Source organism: Hipposideros armiger, unplaced genomic scaffold (assembly GCF_001890085.2).
Source record: "Hipposideros armiger isolate ML-2016 unplaced genomic scaffold, ASM189008v1 scaffold_448, whole genome shotgun sequence".
NCBI lineage: Eukaryota > Metazoa > Chordata > Mammalia > Chiroptera > Hipposideridae > Hipposideros > Hipposideros armiger.
In genome coordinates this window covers 688987-702824 of record NW_017731798.1, presented here as the reverse complement: position 1 = coordinate 702824, position 13838 = coordinate 688987, and the positions used below count along the sequence as shown (strand labels likewise).

Genomic DNA, 13838 nt, shown 5'->3' with positions numbered 1-13838 from the left:
CAGGGTTTGACTCCTAAATCCAACACCACTAAAGCAAATATGAACTTGTGCTCTTTTTCTCATTCACAATACACACACGATGTATGGGTCTCTAATTCCTTTCTCCTCATCTACAATGTAAGGACCTTGAGAACAAGAGCTAGTTTCATGCTTAGGGATATCATCTAGCCCCTGGATTAGGGGTGGGGCAGAGGTTTCAGGAGCTGTAAAATAATAGATTCACCATGTGATTGTGGAAGGAACTAATAAAAGATTATGGATGGATCGGCACACATCTAGAACAGGAAAAATAACGTATTGCCTAGTGGGCCAGAATCAATTCTTCTCCTTGACAGTGAAGAATAGCATTATTATTTTTATCCTCATAGTAAGATCACCTGCTATTTTACCACTTCCCACTAGTATTTTTCATATGACTTTCTCACTGATCCTTTGTTTTTGTTATTTTTATCTCTACAAAATATATGTACTCATTTCTAGGATGGCCTTTTAAATCTTTGTACCTTTTCACTCATCAAATATTCCCTGTGTGCTTATTTTTCTGTAGTTTCTATGCTCGCATTACTAGTACTATAGGTAAAAAGAACCTTTAATTATCTGAATTGAACTAGGCAGCAAAACGAATAAAGCAGAAAAGAAACGATAATTTTTTAAGCTAAAAAAAAAATCTATATATTGTCAGCAATTCAGGTGTTGAAGCCGTAATTCTGAAACAAGACAAAAGCATTTCCTTCCAGGTGAGGGGCCCAGAGTCTCTTTGCCCTCTACGTGCATGCTCTCCTGTGTGTCCCCATCACGTCTAACCAAATCAGAAGTCATTTCCTTCAAGTGTGTCCACCCCTTTATGCAAATACGTATGCATCACCCATAGAACAGCCCAAATTCACCTTGCTCTGCAAAACCACACGACCTAACCTGGACCAGTAGCCCCACTTTCTTGTACACTGAAAGAATAGAAGGTTTAACTTAAAACTCAATTGCTGCTCTGCTTTATGCATGCCTTCTCAAATTTCAACTGATTTCAGGTCCAAAGCTGGGAAGAAGGCAGCACAGAAGATGCAGATAATCAAATGGAACCTCTGGGTGTTGAAGAGTTTAACTGGCTCCGCTGAGAAGAGGGACATAAAGACTGTTGTAGAGAAAATGGAATTAACAAGTATGTCAGTAACCCAAGCCGACTGGCAATTTAATGGGATTACAGCTTTGAGCCCCTAGTGACAGGGCAGATTCTCATCTTTTCTTTCTTTTTCTTTTCTTTTTCTTTTTCTTTTTGTAAAAGAAAAGAGAGTGTTCCTAAGTTCTTAGCACTTGACTATTACTAAACTATCCTGACAAAGGCACAAATATTAAAGCTTGGCTTATGTCTACCTTTGTTCAGAAGGAAACATCCTAGACACTGCATATTTACCTAGCCTCATTCTGGTCCTAGCCCCGGCATACACAACTCAGACCACATGCTCAGAAACCGCAAATGTGCTCTTCACCACACTCTGGGGCCCAGTTTTAAAAAGAAATATCCTTCAATGTGCATAAGTAAGCAAAGCAATGGAGGCCACTTATACTCAGATGTGTAAGTTTATGATGCAGAAAAGTGCATACCTTAATGTTTTAATCACCCAAGTTTCAGGAATTAACGACCATGGAAGAACACCAAAATTACATTCTTTTAAAAACAGATACTGACCACAACATAATGATGCTTCCATTCTCCATGGCCCTGAGTTTTAAAATTTCTCTTTGAGCCATGTCCTGCCTTTGGGAAAATTAAGAATTTTGCAAGAGCTTCCTCTGAGGACATACTGCACATTTCACGCTGGTAATAAGCTAGCCCATAGTTTAGACACCTAAATAAAACCCCCACATGGGACCAAGTGCAGCATATAACAAGAAGACCGATACTTGCTTGATTTATGACACTTCCACTCCCAGTAATTGTCCACTGTATAGCTGGCTTCGGAAATCCTTCCACATGGCAGATTATGGTTTTAGATAATCCACTGGGATCAGTTTTCTTTGTCATTTTGATTTGAGGTTTTCCTAAAGTATCATTGGAATTAAAATAAGATGTTGAACTGAGGTAATAAAAGTAACCACATATCAAATTCTGAAAGAAAAGTTTGAATCCGTGCTCACGTATTTTATTACCTTCTACAATGAGCGTCAATGACTCTCTTTTCTTTAGTCCTTCTACTTCTTGCAGAGAAGTTTCGCAAACATAGTTGCCAGCATCCTGATAGTGGAGACTAGAAAATGATGGGCTAGCTTTAAGCCTGGTGTTATCCTGATTAAATAAAAAGTTAATTACTTCATATGGCACAGTAATAACTCTCAATATATTTATTAGATAATCATTAAGCCGAAAAATTATTCTTCCAGTCTAATGAAAATGCAAGCTGCTGCTTCTTAGCTAGATGCTTTCAAAACTAGATTTCTTTTTTTCTTTGTAGTTTTAGAGTTAAATATCTCAGGGTTTTATTTCAGACTCATCTGTTTACTGCATTTATAATTTGGATCAAGTTCCTAAGCTTCTGAGACTCAGTTCCCTATTGTAAAGTGAGGTAATAATCCTACCATATTGAATTGTTTTCAGGACTTAATTCTACGAATAATACAATGTGTTTACACTAAGGAAAGTTCTGAATTCATAGTAACTACTATCTCCTTGTAGTAAATGTAGATGAACTAGGATTGACAGATATTGAAGACTTGTGCTATGTAATCAATTCCATCCTATAAAATGAAAGTCATTTCATAGGATACAGTTACCAAGACAGGGAATCCTTATAGAGCCGTGGCTCTTATGACAGAATGATTTTTAAGGAAACCTTAATAACAGCTTACTATCCTACCTTCTATGAACAAAGGAAATACAAAATTTAATTAAAAAAAAAACACTATCAGAAAATGATATTTTATCAGGAATTGAAATACTCCTAAGTAGACAACTAAACATAATCCTAAGATTATGTGGGTTTTTTTTGTCCACTATGAATTGTTTTCTACTCCCAATAACTAACCAATGGCCAGAAAATATTGATCAGAATCACTGACATTAGGTATTTAATTAACCACAGTGACTGCAGTTGATGTAGAAACTGGTTTAGCCAAGTAAATTAGTTTCTCCAGTCCTGTAGAAAAACATTATGAGTGTTCACAATATTACTGATTACTCTAGAACTCGTCTAGCCCTTTCACCAACTACTATAAATATATGATGTTAAATATGCAGTCTATGGAATAATACTTAATTAACTGAGTAAACAAGAAGATGTGAGGAGGCAGTGGTTAAAGCAAAGTGACAGAAGAAACTAAGTTTTTAGAGTAAGACAACAAGTCACAGGATCTACCATTAAAAGAGCAATACAAAAAAAGTATATTTTCATCAAGAAGAAACTGTAGCAATGCATTTCTTCACAATGTTTTATAGAGATAATACTTGTCAATCCCTATTTCAAATGGTGTGTATGTGTTTTGCCAATACATTACTGGTTAAGTGCTCCTGTTATATGTCACGTTCCAGTAAAAAATACACTGAGGGTTTAGAAATACTAGTCAAGGATGTGAGTGGAGAGATCAGAGTGATAGGCATTTCTTCTGGCGGCAATCTTGTCTCAAATCATACATCACCAATCCTATTTTCTCATTCTAAAAAAAGCAGCAATGATTGGGTTCCACAGGTAATCGTCCACATTTCAGACAATTACAAGAATATATAAGCATTCATTCAGGAAGTCCTGACTAAGCTCCTAGTATGTTCCAAGTGTTTGACTACAGCTCAGAGGTGAAAATGTACCTCCAAAGAGCTACTAATTCAGTGGAACCCACATTCAGACTCGTAAGATAAGTTTCGGCAGAGATGCAGAAAGTTATGTGACCAGAGCGCAGTATTTATTCTCAGTAAGGCCTGAGCTCGAGTTTCTACCCTGTCACCTCCGAGCTTTCTGATTTCTCTTATGTCAACCTCTTTATGAATAACTTGGGGAAATAATAAATGGCCTGTGCATTTCACAGGGTTGTTGTAACTGCCATGTGAGAATAATGTGGGTTAAAACACATCGTCAATTGCTAAGCCCCAAAGTCTTGTATTGCATGGGTGTATGTGTATAATTACTTAGTATCTACACATAATTAAATTAATACCCCCCCAAACTAAGTTTCAGAGCATCAATTATAGATGCCATGCTATTGTTGAGTACCTCTAAAATTCTATTATGACATGATTTGCATTATTACGTATATAGAGAAAGAAAGTATGAGCATGGGTGTATAAACACATTACTCATGAATAAGCATATTTGGATATAACATAAAATGCAGAAGAAGCCTAAGAGGGAATCAAGTCAAACAGCAAAACATCACCAAGGAATCTTACTTACTTTCATCCACACCACAGTTGCGTTCCTACTAGCAGATATTGTGCACGACACAGGCAGGGCATCGCCAATCTGCTTGGTCACTTCCCCACTTGGATTTAAGGACAAATCCAAATCTGTGAAGCAGAAAATCTGCTTGAAATGCAAACTCCGGTAAAGTCAGATAGTCAAAGTATTTTGGAGAAGAAACAATAAAATAAAAAAAATCCCTCTAACTGCATGGAAATTTCAGAATTGATTTATGTGACTGAAATAACTGAACCATAGCATAATCAGTCATTTTTTCAAGTCAGCTTTGACACCAGTGTAGACAAGTGAATGGTCAATCTAATTGATTATGCATTTATTTGCCGTTAACATGATTGATGTTTTCACTGCACATAAGTATTCCCCTGGGGTCTACCACCTTAAGAAAAAAATTCTGAAATCACTTCTGGAATAAAATAAAGATGATGACTAGGTAAATATTATGAAAAGAATGAGTAAAGCATACCATGGGAAAAATCAAGTATATTTAGCTAGCAGATGATATACTGAAAAGTCATGAGGTAGTCTATGTAGTTCCTTCAGAGAGAATTGACTATAGTAGCTAAATACTTTTTAAAAATTATTTTCAATTTTTCATACAGTTGAAATTTTAAATAAGATCTATTGTTGGGTACACTGTTAGCAGATACCATCTTTTAAAAATAGAGTATATACACACCTAAGGATGTATAATCTTTCAGGTGGAAAGTAATTTCTATAAAAAATCTTACTGTCATAGTATAATCTGTATGAGGAAAATTTAATTCAATAGAACAGACATTTATTGTACAGCTACTATGTTCCAAGCACTGATGGGAGATACAGAGATGAATAATGAGCTTACAATTTACAACTTTTGAGGCAGAGGTAAAATGCACTCAATTATGCGACTAGAATACACAGCAGCATGAAATCAGCACTTTGTAGCAAATGTTTAGGAGCTCAATAAATATTTGCTGAAAACTAAAGCAAGAGCTACAAACAGAGGCAAAGACTTATGGGAGTTTAGAGACCAGAGCCAAACAGGGTTTTAGTGCAATAATAAAGGTTTTGTATAGGAGGCAGTATCTGTGTGTGGACCCTGATGGCTAAGAAGGGCTGTGTAAGTGGAGATACAGGAAAAACTTCTACCACATAATCAAAGGCAAAGAGGTGAGGGAGCTTGACAGAATTCACAAAAGTGATTAGTCTGGTACGAATGGTTATAGCACATAGAAGATTCATTAACTGAGGCCAGATTGTAAGGGACTGTGCTTGCCATACTAAGAGTTGGGGCTTTATTCTGTAGCAGTGGAAATTTGCTACGACAACCTGTGCTTCTCCTTGGTTTTACATGTTATAAATGCAACTTGCTGATTGTTTGTACATCATTTTTAATACTTGTTTCTCGTGCTAGGTTATCAGCACCATGAGGGTAGGGACGACGACTTGAGATGTCACTGTGTATTCAGTGTCTGCCACGTGGTAAGCTCTCAAAAGCTATTGTTGAGTGAATGAAGGGAAGAAGCATGTTTTCTCAGCTTCTCATTAATATAAAAGGATGCATTACCGCAGAGAAGAATGGAGTCTCCTCAGAATATATGGATGGATTACATTTAAATGAAAGTTCTACTCAGGGAGAGTTAGAAGTTTTCCTTTGCCGGATAGTTAACTTGCCAGTGGTAGGAGATTTTAAAGGATGATGATGATGCACTTTGGAAGTTCTGATGAAGAATTGCTATGTGCATGAATTGGCAGAGGAATAGAAGACGTTTCATCAGCAACTGAGAGTCTGTGGATGAAAGCCCTGAGGAGAGGGATGCTCTGCAAACATGAGCAAGTATGGGTGGTGCTTCTCTGTCCACACTCCCTTTCGTCATCAATGGAAAAAAACAAACCACATTTTGGTTTTGGAAAACAAACAAGCAATCAAAGATAAATGGGCAAAAATAGAATTCTCATGTTTTCATTTCATGTAATTTAGAGTAAAATCTTGATTTATTTGCCATACCTTTTCAGCTTTTAAAGAGCAATATAGGACTTACAACCTAATGTTAACAGCCTACCTGTCAAAACCAAAAGGCATTTAAATCCAGTTAAATTCACTGAACTCCAATTAAATTGTTACATGCGTTTTTAAACTTTTTTCCTTATCACGGTTGATCATGGAGGTACTGTGCAACTGCAGCGAAGTCTTGTGCTTTATCAGTCTGTTATCTATCCCTCCCTTCCTGATGTACACACAATATAAATAAGAGCTGTCCCCTTTTAGGGTCCTGAGTAGCTAACATCTCTTAAACATAAACATATCATACCACCTCTCAACACCGGATTATTAGTGATTGGCCCAAAGATCTCATGAACAATATCAGAGGGTTATTCCATAGGCAATTCTATATGATGGGTATAGTTGCTCACTTCGTTAATCCCCCCGCCCACCCATGGGACAAACTGGATAAATTGTCCCATATTGACTAGTCCTCAGAGAAAAAGTAGCCCTGTTGGTATCCTGAGAGGTCACTGCTTTTTGTCTCAACAATCCCTAGTGACAGACATACTTATATCTGTAAAACATGAACATGGAGCAAACAGAGAGATGGCATAGCCATAACTATTTCTTAATAATTCAGTCTTTATAGGTCGCCCAGAGTGTGCTTCCAACATTAGACACTCAAAAGCAACCATCTGGTTACTCTACTGCCAAATGTACCTCCTTGTATCTCCTTCTCTACAGGTTTCCCAAGCATTATGGGAGAGTGAAAGACTCAGAATCATTTCCTCAGAATAATTTCTACAGTCTGTTTCAATTTTAAAACAAAGAAACCCCTCATATTCAATGGGACTATAGCAGATCACATGTACAGGGAACCTTATTGATGGTCTGTTGGGTGCAAAAGATGTTTTAGAACGTTTGGCCTCTGCCTCCAAGCAAGGCTAACATTTGCCCGAAGCTGTGACTTCTAGTGTCATCAGCGAGCAGTTCAAATTAGTTCCCAATTTCCATGATGCTTCAGGAACATCAATAATATAGACTGTCAGAAATTGCAAAATAAAGAATAAAATAAGTAAAGTTTTCTATGTGTATCCAATAACTGCAACTTTTGGTAGTGGTAAACCATCTTCTTTCTGAATATCTTCAATTTGTGGCAGCCACAAAAATATACACATGGATCTGAAACAAATACCTCTTTGTATCTTTTAAGAAAATATTTAGATACTCCTGAAGTTCACAAGATTTGCATTTGGCCCGCAAAAGTATACTATAGACCCAACTTTGGAAAAAGAGGTAGAGAACACTAAAAGCCATTTATTGGCTTCTATCTCCTTTCCCAAAGTTGATTCCACAGTAACTCTGTGTTGCTTGGCTTTGGGTGTTAATATTATTGTGTAACTAAAAAGATACTTAATCTATACTTTTATGGGCCAAATGCAAACCTTGTGAACTTCAAGAATATCTAAATATTTTCTTAAAAGATAAAATGAGTTCTTTCTTTCAGAGCCTGCATATATTTTTGTAGTTGCCACAAATTAAAGATATCCAGAAAGAAGACAGTTACCACTGCCAAAAGTTGCAGTTATTGGATTCATGCAAGATTTAAATATTGCAGTGCAAATCTGGACCAAAGTTGAGCTTATTTTTTATGTACTTCACTAAGTCAATGGAAACCACATTATTTAACAAAAACACAGCTGCAATTTATTGGAAAAGATAGCCACATTAGACTATTAAAGGTCTTCGAAGTGAAGTCGGTAATGAAACATAAGTTTACTTACAGTGAACTGTGATGGCTGTTGAAGCAATCATGCTTTTTTGGTCTGTCAGGGAGCATTTATAGTCTCCTGTTGCATTGCGCCTCACATCTGTCAGTGTGTAAGTATTTGAGCTTCTTATTCCTTCAAGCTGTCCCTTTCGATAGAGACAAAATGTCAGATGATTACACTTGGTAGCTACAATAAGAACAGTTGTATTCCTTGATGAAAAGGGCAGTTTCTCAAATAAGAACAAAAAAGGGAATGTGTTTCTTTGATTGGAAAAATGAGAGTACAGTTTGTCTTATTTGATTCCTAGAAAAATAATTGATATTGATGAGTTAATTTGCATTATACTGATGACATCCATTTTATTGACAGCATGGATTATGTTTTATTTATTTATTTATTTATTTATTTATTTATTTATTTTAATTTTTTTTAGCTGAGCCATCCTGCTACCTGTTGGCAGCTCAGTGGCATCTCAGCTCGGGCCAGGACTCGAACTGCTGTTGCTCAGAGCTCGCACTCTTGAGCGAGCTCTTAACCAAATGAGGTACTTGGCCGGACCTATGTTTTATTTTTTAATTTCCAATATTTTATTTTTATATTTATGCCTCCCCTAATTTGACAGGAAGATTCAAGGCGACTTAAAAGAAAACATGCCATATATCCAAATAAAAAGTAGAGGAAGAAAGGACGGAAGGAAGGAAGGAAGGAAGGAAGAAAGGAAGAGAAAGCAAGAGGGGCAAAGAAATAAAGAAAAAGGGGAAAGAAAACTACGAACTAAAAATATAAAAATATAGATGAACTAGGACTATATGTTAACAAAAAAAGATAATCACTAGATATTGTTGCTAAAACTGAGACACACATTTGACTCTTCATTCTTGATAGCCAAGGTGGAAACATAACTAGTTTCAAAATTTCGCTTCCACATGAGACAAAACCAATGTGTCAATTTATTAGGAGAAACCAAGTTGTCTGTCAACATTCAAATCCAAAAGAGATTACTTATATAAGTTTTCTGAGTAATATAGCGGGTGATATTCTTAAACACCGCTGAGGAATACAGTGGATGACATTTATAAACATATCTCTGCCGTAAATGCATATAGAGTCATACATGGCTTCTTTCAATGGGAGGTCACGTCAAACAGAAACAGAGAAGAGCTGTGGGGGGTTCAGGCAAGTGTCCTCAGATGAGCTCTCTCCTGGTCTGGCTCCACATCACTATGGCATCTAGAACATACCCTAGAGCAACGGTTCTCAACCTGTGGGTCACGACCCCTTTGGGGGTCGAACGACCCTTTCATAGGGGTCGCCTAAGACCATCAGAAAACAAAAAGATATTTACATTACGATTCATAACAGCAGCAAAATTACAGTTATAGAGTAGCAACGAAAATAATTTTATGGTTGGGGTCACCACAACATGAGGAACTGTATTAAGGGGTCATGGCATTAGGAAGGTTGAGAACAGCTGCCCTAGAGGAATTTTCCAAATTATGCTCTCTCCATATATCATTTCTTTCAGCTCTGATGCTGATAAAAGATGAGGAACTGGTGCTTCATGACTACACAATGGCAAGGAAGAGCCCAGAGGTCTAGTCTATCAAGCTAAATACAACAGGCCCCAGAACTGTCCCTACATCAGAGGTTTTCAGATGTGTTCAGAGAGGTACGGTAGGTCCACATCAGTCCACTTGTTGCTATCACTCTTCTTTATAGTAATCTGCTTCTGAAGAGCAGATTCTTACAATTTATTTGGATAATGAAACCCTGAGTTTTGTAATTATGGTTTCCTGAGATCAGCTGTTTTCCTCTTTGTCCTTGAAATCTCTTAACATTGAGAAAAAAGGGCAAGAGCATTGGCAGATGCTGAAAAAGATTTCAAAGGACATTCTACAGGTATCCATTGTCCCGAAGAATAACATTCCATGCCACTTAAGCTGCCCAAGTACATACAATCCTTAATGTCAGGCAGCTGCCAAACAGCAGGACACAATGATAGTCATCTAGCTCAAGTAGGAATCCTTAAGCACTTACTGGTAAGTAAAACAAAAACTCCTCAGGGGGAGGGTTACCATTTCCCAAGCATTTAAGAGTCATGTTGTCCCCTTCTTTGATGGCATTTTTTGGTGGCAGCACTTGTATTGTCACCTGCTCTGTAGGATCTGCAAGAGTCATAGATACAAGTTAACCATTTTCGTTAAGTACCCAATTACTCTGTACATACAATGTAAACGACTAAATTATAGACAATTTGCTCAAGAAGCTAGCAATAGTAATTAGTTAACTGTATCTTTTTTATAGAAGGCTTAAAGTTAATAGCTACTTGCTATACCAAATACTAATCTTGGTTAGAACAAACTACAAAGAGACCCTCTTACATAAAAATCAATTGCTTCTTAGGCAAATATCTTTAACTGAGGTAGGAATGACCGTAATTATTTTATAGGTAAAAGACTAGTAGGAACAATCTCACTATGTGATTTCATTATACGGACATTTAACTATATTACGCGAATCTTAAAATTTGGAAAGACTGGATCAGCTAGCAAAGTAGCTAAAGCTATTAGGCACCCCTGCACTCATATTACATAATATCTTATATTAAAAAAAAAAAAAAGAGACATGAGCTAAATAACACCAGCAAGATTTTGGCATGCAGGAGTGTGGATCTGCTTTCAAAAAGATGAATCCCGTGAACTGAGCGAGACCCTAACACAATCAACAGGACTCTTCAGTGTATTGTAATTTTGTTCCGTTCATTGGAGCCAAGCTGTAACATTCATTCCATTTTGGTCATTTTTATGAAGAAAATAGGGCCAAAGGGTATTTTTTAGTAGAGGCTATTGCTCAACAGTAGAATGCTAAAGAAATTAAAGGCTGGATACAGTGGACCATATCTAGCAAATGGGAAACAAAAGGAGGTGGTGTTGGCAGTTATAAATCACCCACTTTCTAATTTATCCACTTGTGATATAGCTGGATAAACACAACAAACAATGAATTTGAAATCATAGAACGCAACGGTTTATTTTAGAGAAGATTTCACAAGGCTTAGTAACTATTGAGGCATGTGTCTATATTTCCAAACTGGTAGCACTAAAAATTATCTATGAAGACTTATTTTGCTATCAGCTAATAAAGCAAGACGAATAAGTACTCAATTTGGAGGATTTTTTTTTTTTTGGTCTCTTGCAATCTCTTATTCACATTTCTAAGATTAAAGTGCAGAAAAAAATCTTAGAAAGATTGCTATAGATTGCTTCTTGGCCTTTTCTTCATGCTTGGGCATCTCTGAATATCTATGTGTCCAGAATGTTCTGCGAGGATAAACAGTGAGAGTGCTTTAATACACTTCTTAGTTTTTCTAAATTTGCCTGAGGTAGTTCCCTGACCAGCAGTTTTCAGTAAAGTTGGAAAGTAAATAAAGTTTGGTTTTGGTCCCCCACTGATGTTCTATTTCTTGGCCTCCCTCCCTCTCTTACATGGCCCTCCTCTGACTAGTTTCGGCCTGCCACACATCACGGCGGCACATCTCTCCAGGAAAAGCTGACATCGGAACAGCTAGAGGTCACGTCTGACTTCCTGCTCTATTTCAAAACTCCCCTTCTCTGTGTCCTTTCTTCAATAGTCTCTACTCTGCACTGAAAGGTTGAAGAACTAAACTGAGACCAGAATGTTAATGTCACACATCTGATTTTTCACAACAGCTTTCTCAATGCCTGAAACAAAACTAATGACCTTTTGCTCACCCCTTGACCCTGACTTTGAATTTCACTTTTTTAGTAAATCATCATTCTGCCAGTTACTTTGGCTTTCTCCTTTGTCCTCTCTTACCCACTTGATCACCCAGCCTTAATGATTAATACTTAATATACTTGGCATCTGATTCTCTCCTTCTATTCCCAATAACACTTCCCTAGTCCAGGCTCTCAGTAACCTGTAGTGGAAACACTGCCATCAAATTTCATTCAGTCTTTCACCTTGAGCCTTTGTCTTTTCTACATATTCATATATATTTCCTCTAAATCAGTTTTTAAGTAATGCTTTGAATAGTATAATTATATTAAAAAAACTTCACACATTCCTAATATAGAAAGATTGAAATAAGTTTTCCTTTTTTTTAAGATTTTATTGGGGAATTGGGGAAGGGGAACAGACAAGTTGCTGTCCTTTTGTTCTTCAATCTAGCTGTGGAGGACATGGCTTCACTGGCCCATGTTGGTATTGTGACCATTGCACTCTTCCTGGCTGAGGTAGTCAGTCGCCGGAAGGCTGCTCACGGCAGCCCACTGCAGCCCCACTGCAGTCCCACTGCAGCCTATGCCATTGCTGGCCACTTATAGAAGCTCAGCTCCAGGTCGAGCTGTTCTTCACCATCTTAGCTGTAGAGGGCACAGCGTCACTAGCCCATGTGGGAACCGAACCAGCAGCCCTGCTGCTCAGAACTCGCATTCCTAAGCCAACTCTTAACCAACTGAGCCACTCGGCTGGCCCTGAAATAAATATTTCTTAACCTGGTATCTACAATTGGCTTGAATCTAGGTCAGGTGAGAATTTTCCACCTCACTACTCTCTCTAGTCCCCTACATAGTAAACAAAAGAGTCTACTCAAATTTCCTTCCTCGCATCTTTCCATTTATCCTTCTGCCCATTTATTCATTTGTTAGCTAATATTAATTTTTTGCAGGGACTAAGTGCTGGAGTTATAAAGCTGAAAACAGCATAGTCCCTGCCTTCAATGAACTTTCAGTCTATTTATGATGACAGCAAACTTAACATTTAAGACCATAACAATGTAAAAACTGCATATGATGTAAGCATAATGACCACTGGTAACTTATAGATGCATGAGATTGGGAAGCTTCCAGCCCCTGGAGCTGTGTCCTGAAAGCTAAGTAGGTGTTTGCTAAATGACAACGGTGAGGTAGTAACAGCATATGGTTCAGCATGTAAGTGGTATGTGACAGGTGGAATCTGGAATACAGAAGAGACTATGGAAGGAACAGTGATGTGATGAAGGTTGAAACATAGCGCAGGGCCACATCTACAGGGAACTCAAGGCATATTGAAACCAGTTGGGAGTGTGAAGATTAATCTCAGAGATTTGAGGTTTGAAAAATTTTAATCACAGCAGTGACTTGGTCACACTTGCGTTTAAGAAAGACATTTCTGGTAGCATCTTGGAGGATAGTTTGGGATGAATAGACAGAAGAAATACTATTTAGAAAACTGTCACAGAAATATAGGCAATGGAGAATGGGGCATAATCTTAGGCAGTGGCAGAAGGCAGAAGTTAGATAAACGAAGAACAAAGAGCTAGGTTCTATAAAATTTCATTACGAACTGAATAGGGTAAGACAGGAGTGGACTAACACATCTTTCACGAGTTATCTCAAGGTGGACTTGCCAAATTTCTTTTTTTGAATGTACTCTGTGTCCTTCCCATTTAGTTCCCTCCTTCTCTTCTCTGGAGTCATCCTAGAGCAGTGGTTCTCCAAAAGTGGTCCTCTGATCAGCAACATTAGCATCACCAGGGAATTTGTTATACACGCAAAGTGTTGGGGCCCTCTCCACACCTCCTGTATGGGAAACTGGAGTAGGGTCCAGCCATCCGTGTTCTAGCAAGTCCTTTGGGTGATTCTGAAGTGCACTGAAGTCTGACAATCACTGTCCTTGGGCACCTGAGCTTTTAGG

The 13838-nt window shown here is 37.7% G+C and overlaps 1 protein-coding gene across 2 annotated transcripts in view; it reads right to left on the bottom strand.

Moving 5' to 3' along the window:
- ALCAM (activated leukocyte cell adhesion molecule) overlaps positions 1 to 13838 on the bottom strand; it is a 200307-nt gene that overhangs the window by 21662 nt on the left and 164807 nt on the right. For both annotated transcript variants that reach the window (XM_019665715.1, XM_019665714.1), the window contains exons 7-11: positions 10179 to 10306; positions 8154 to 8286; positions 4377 to 4489; positions 2146 to 2281; positions 1904 to 2037 (exon numbers count right to left, since the gene is read on the bottom strand). In XM_019665715.1, the coding sequence (XP_019521260.1) occupies positions 1904 to 2037; positions 2146 to 2281; positions 4377 to 4489; positions 8154 to 8286; positions 10179 to 10306 (644 nt within the window). The remainder of the gene's footprint in view (positions 1 to 1903; positions 2038 to 2145; positions 2282 to 4376; positions 4490 to 8153; positions 8287 to 10178; positions 10307 to 13838) is intronic.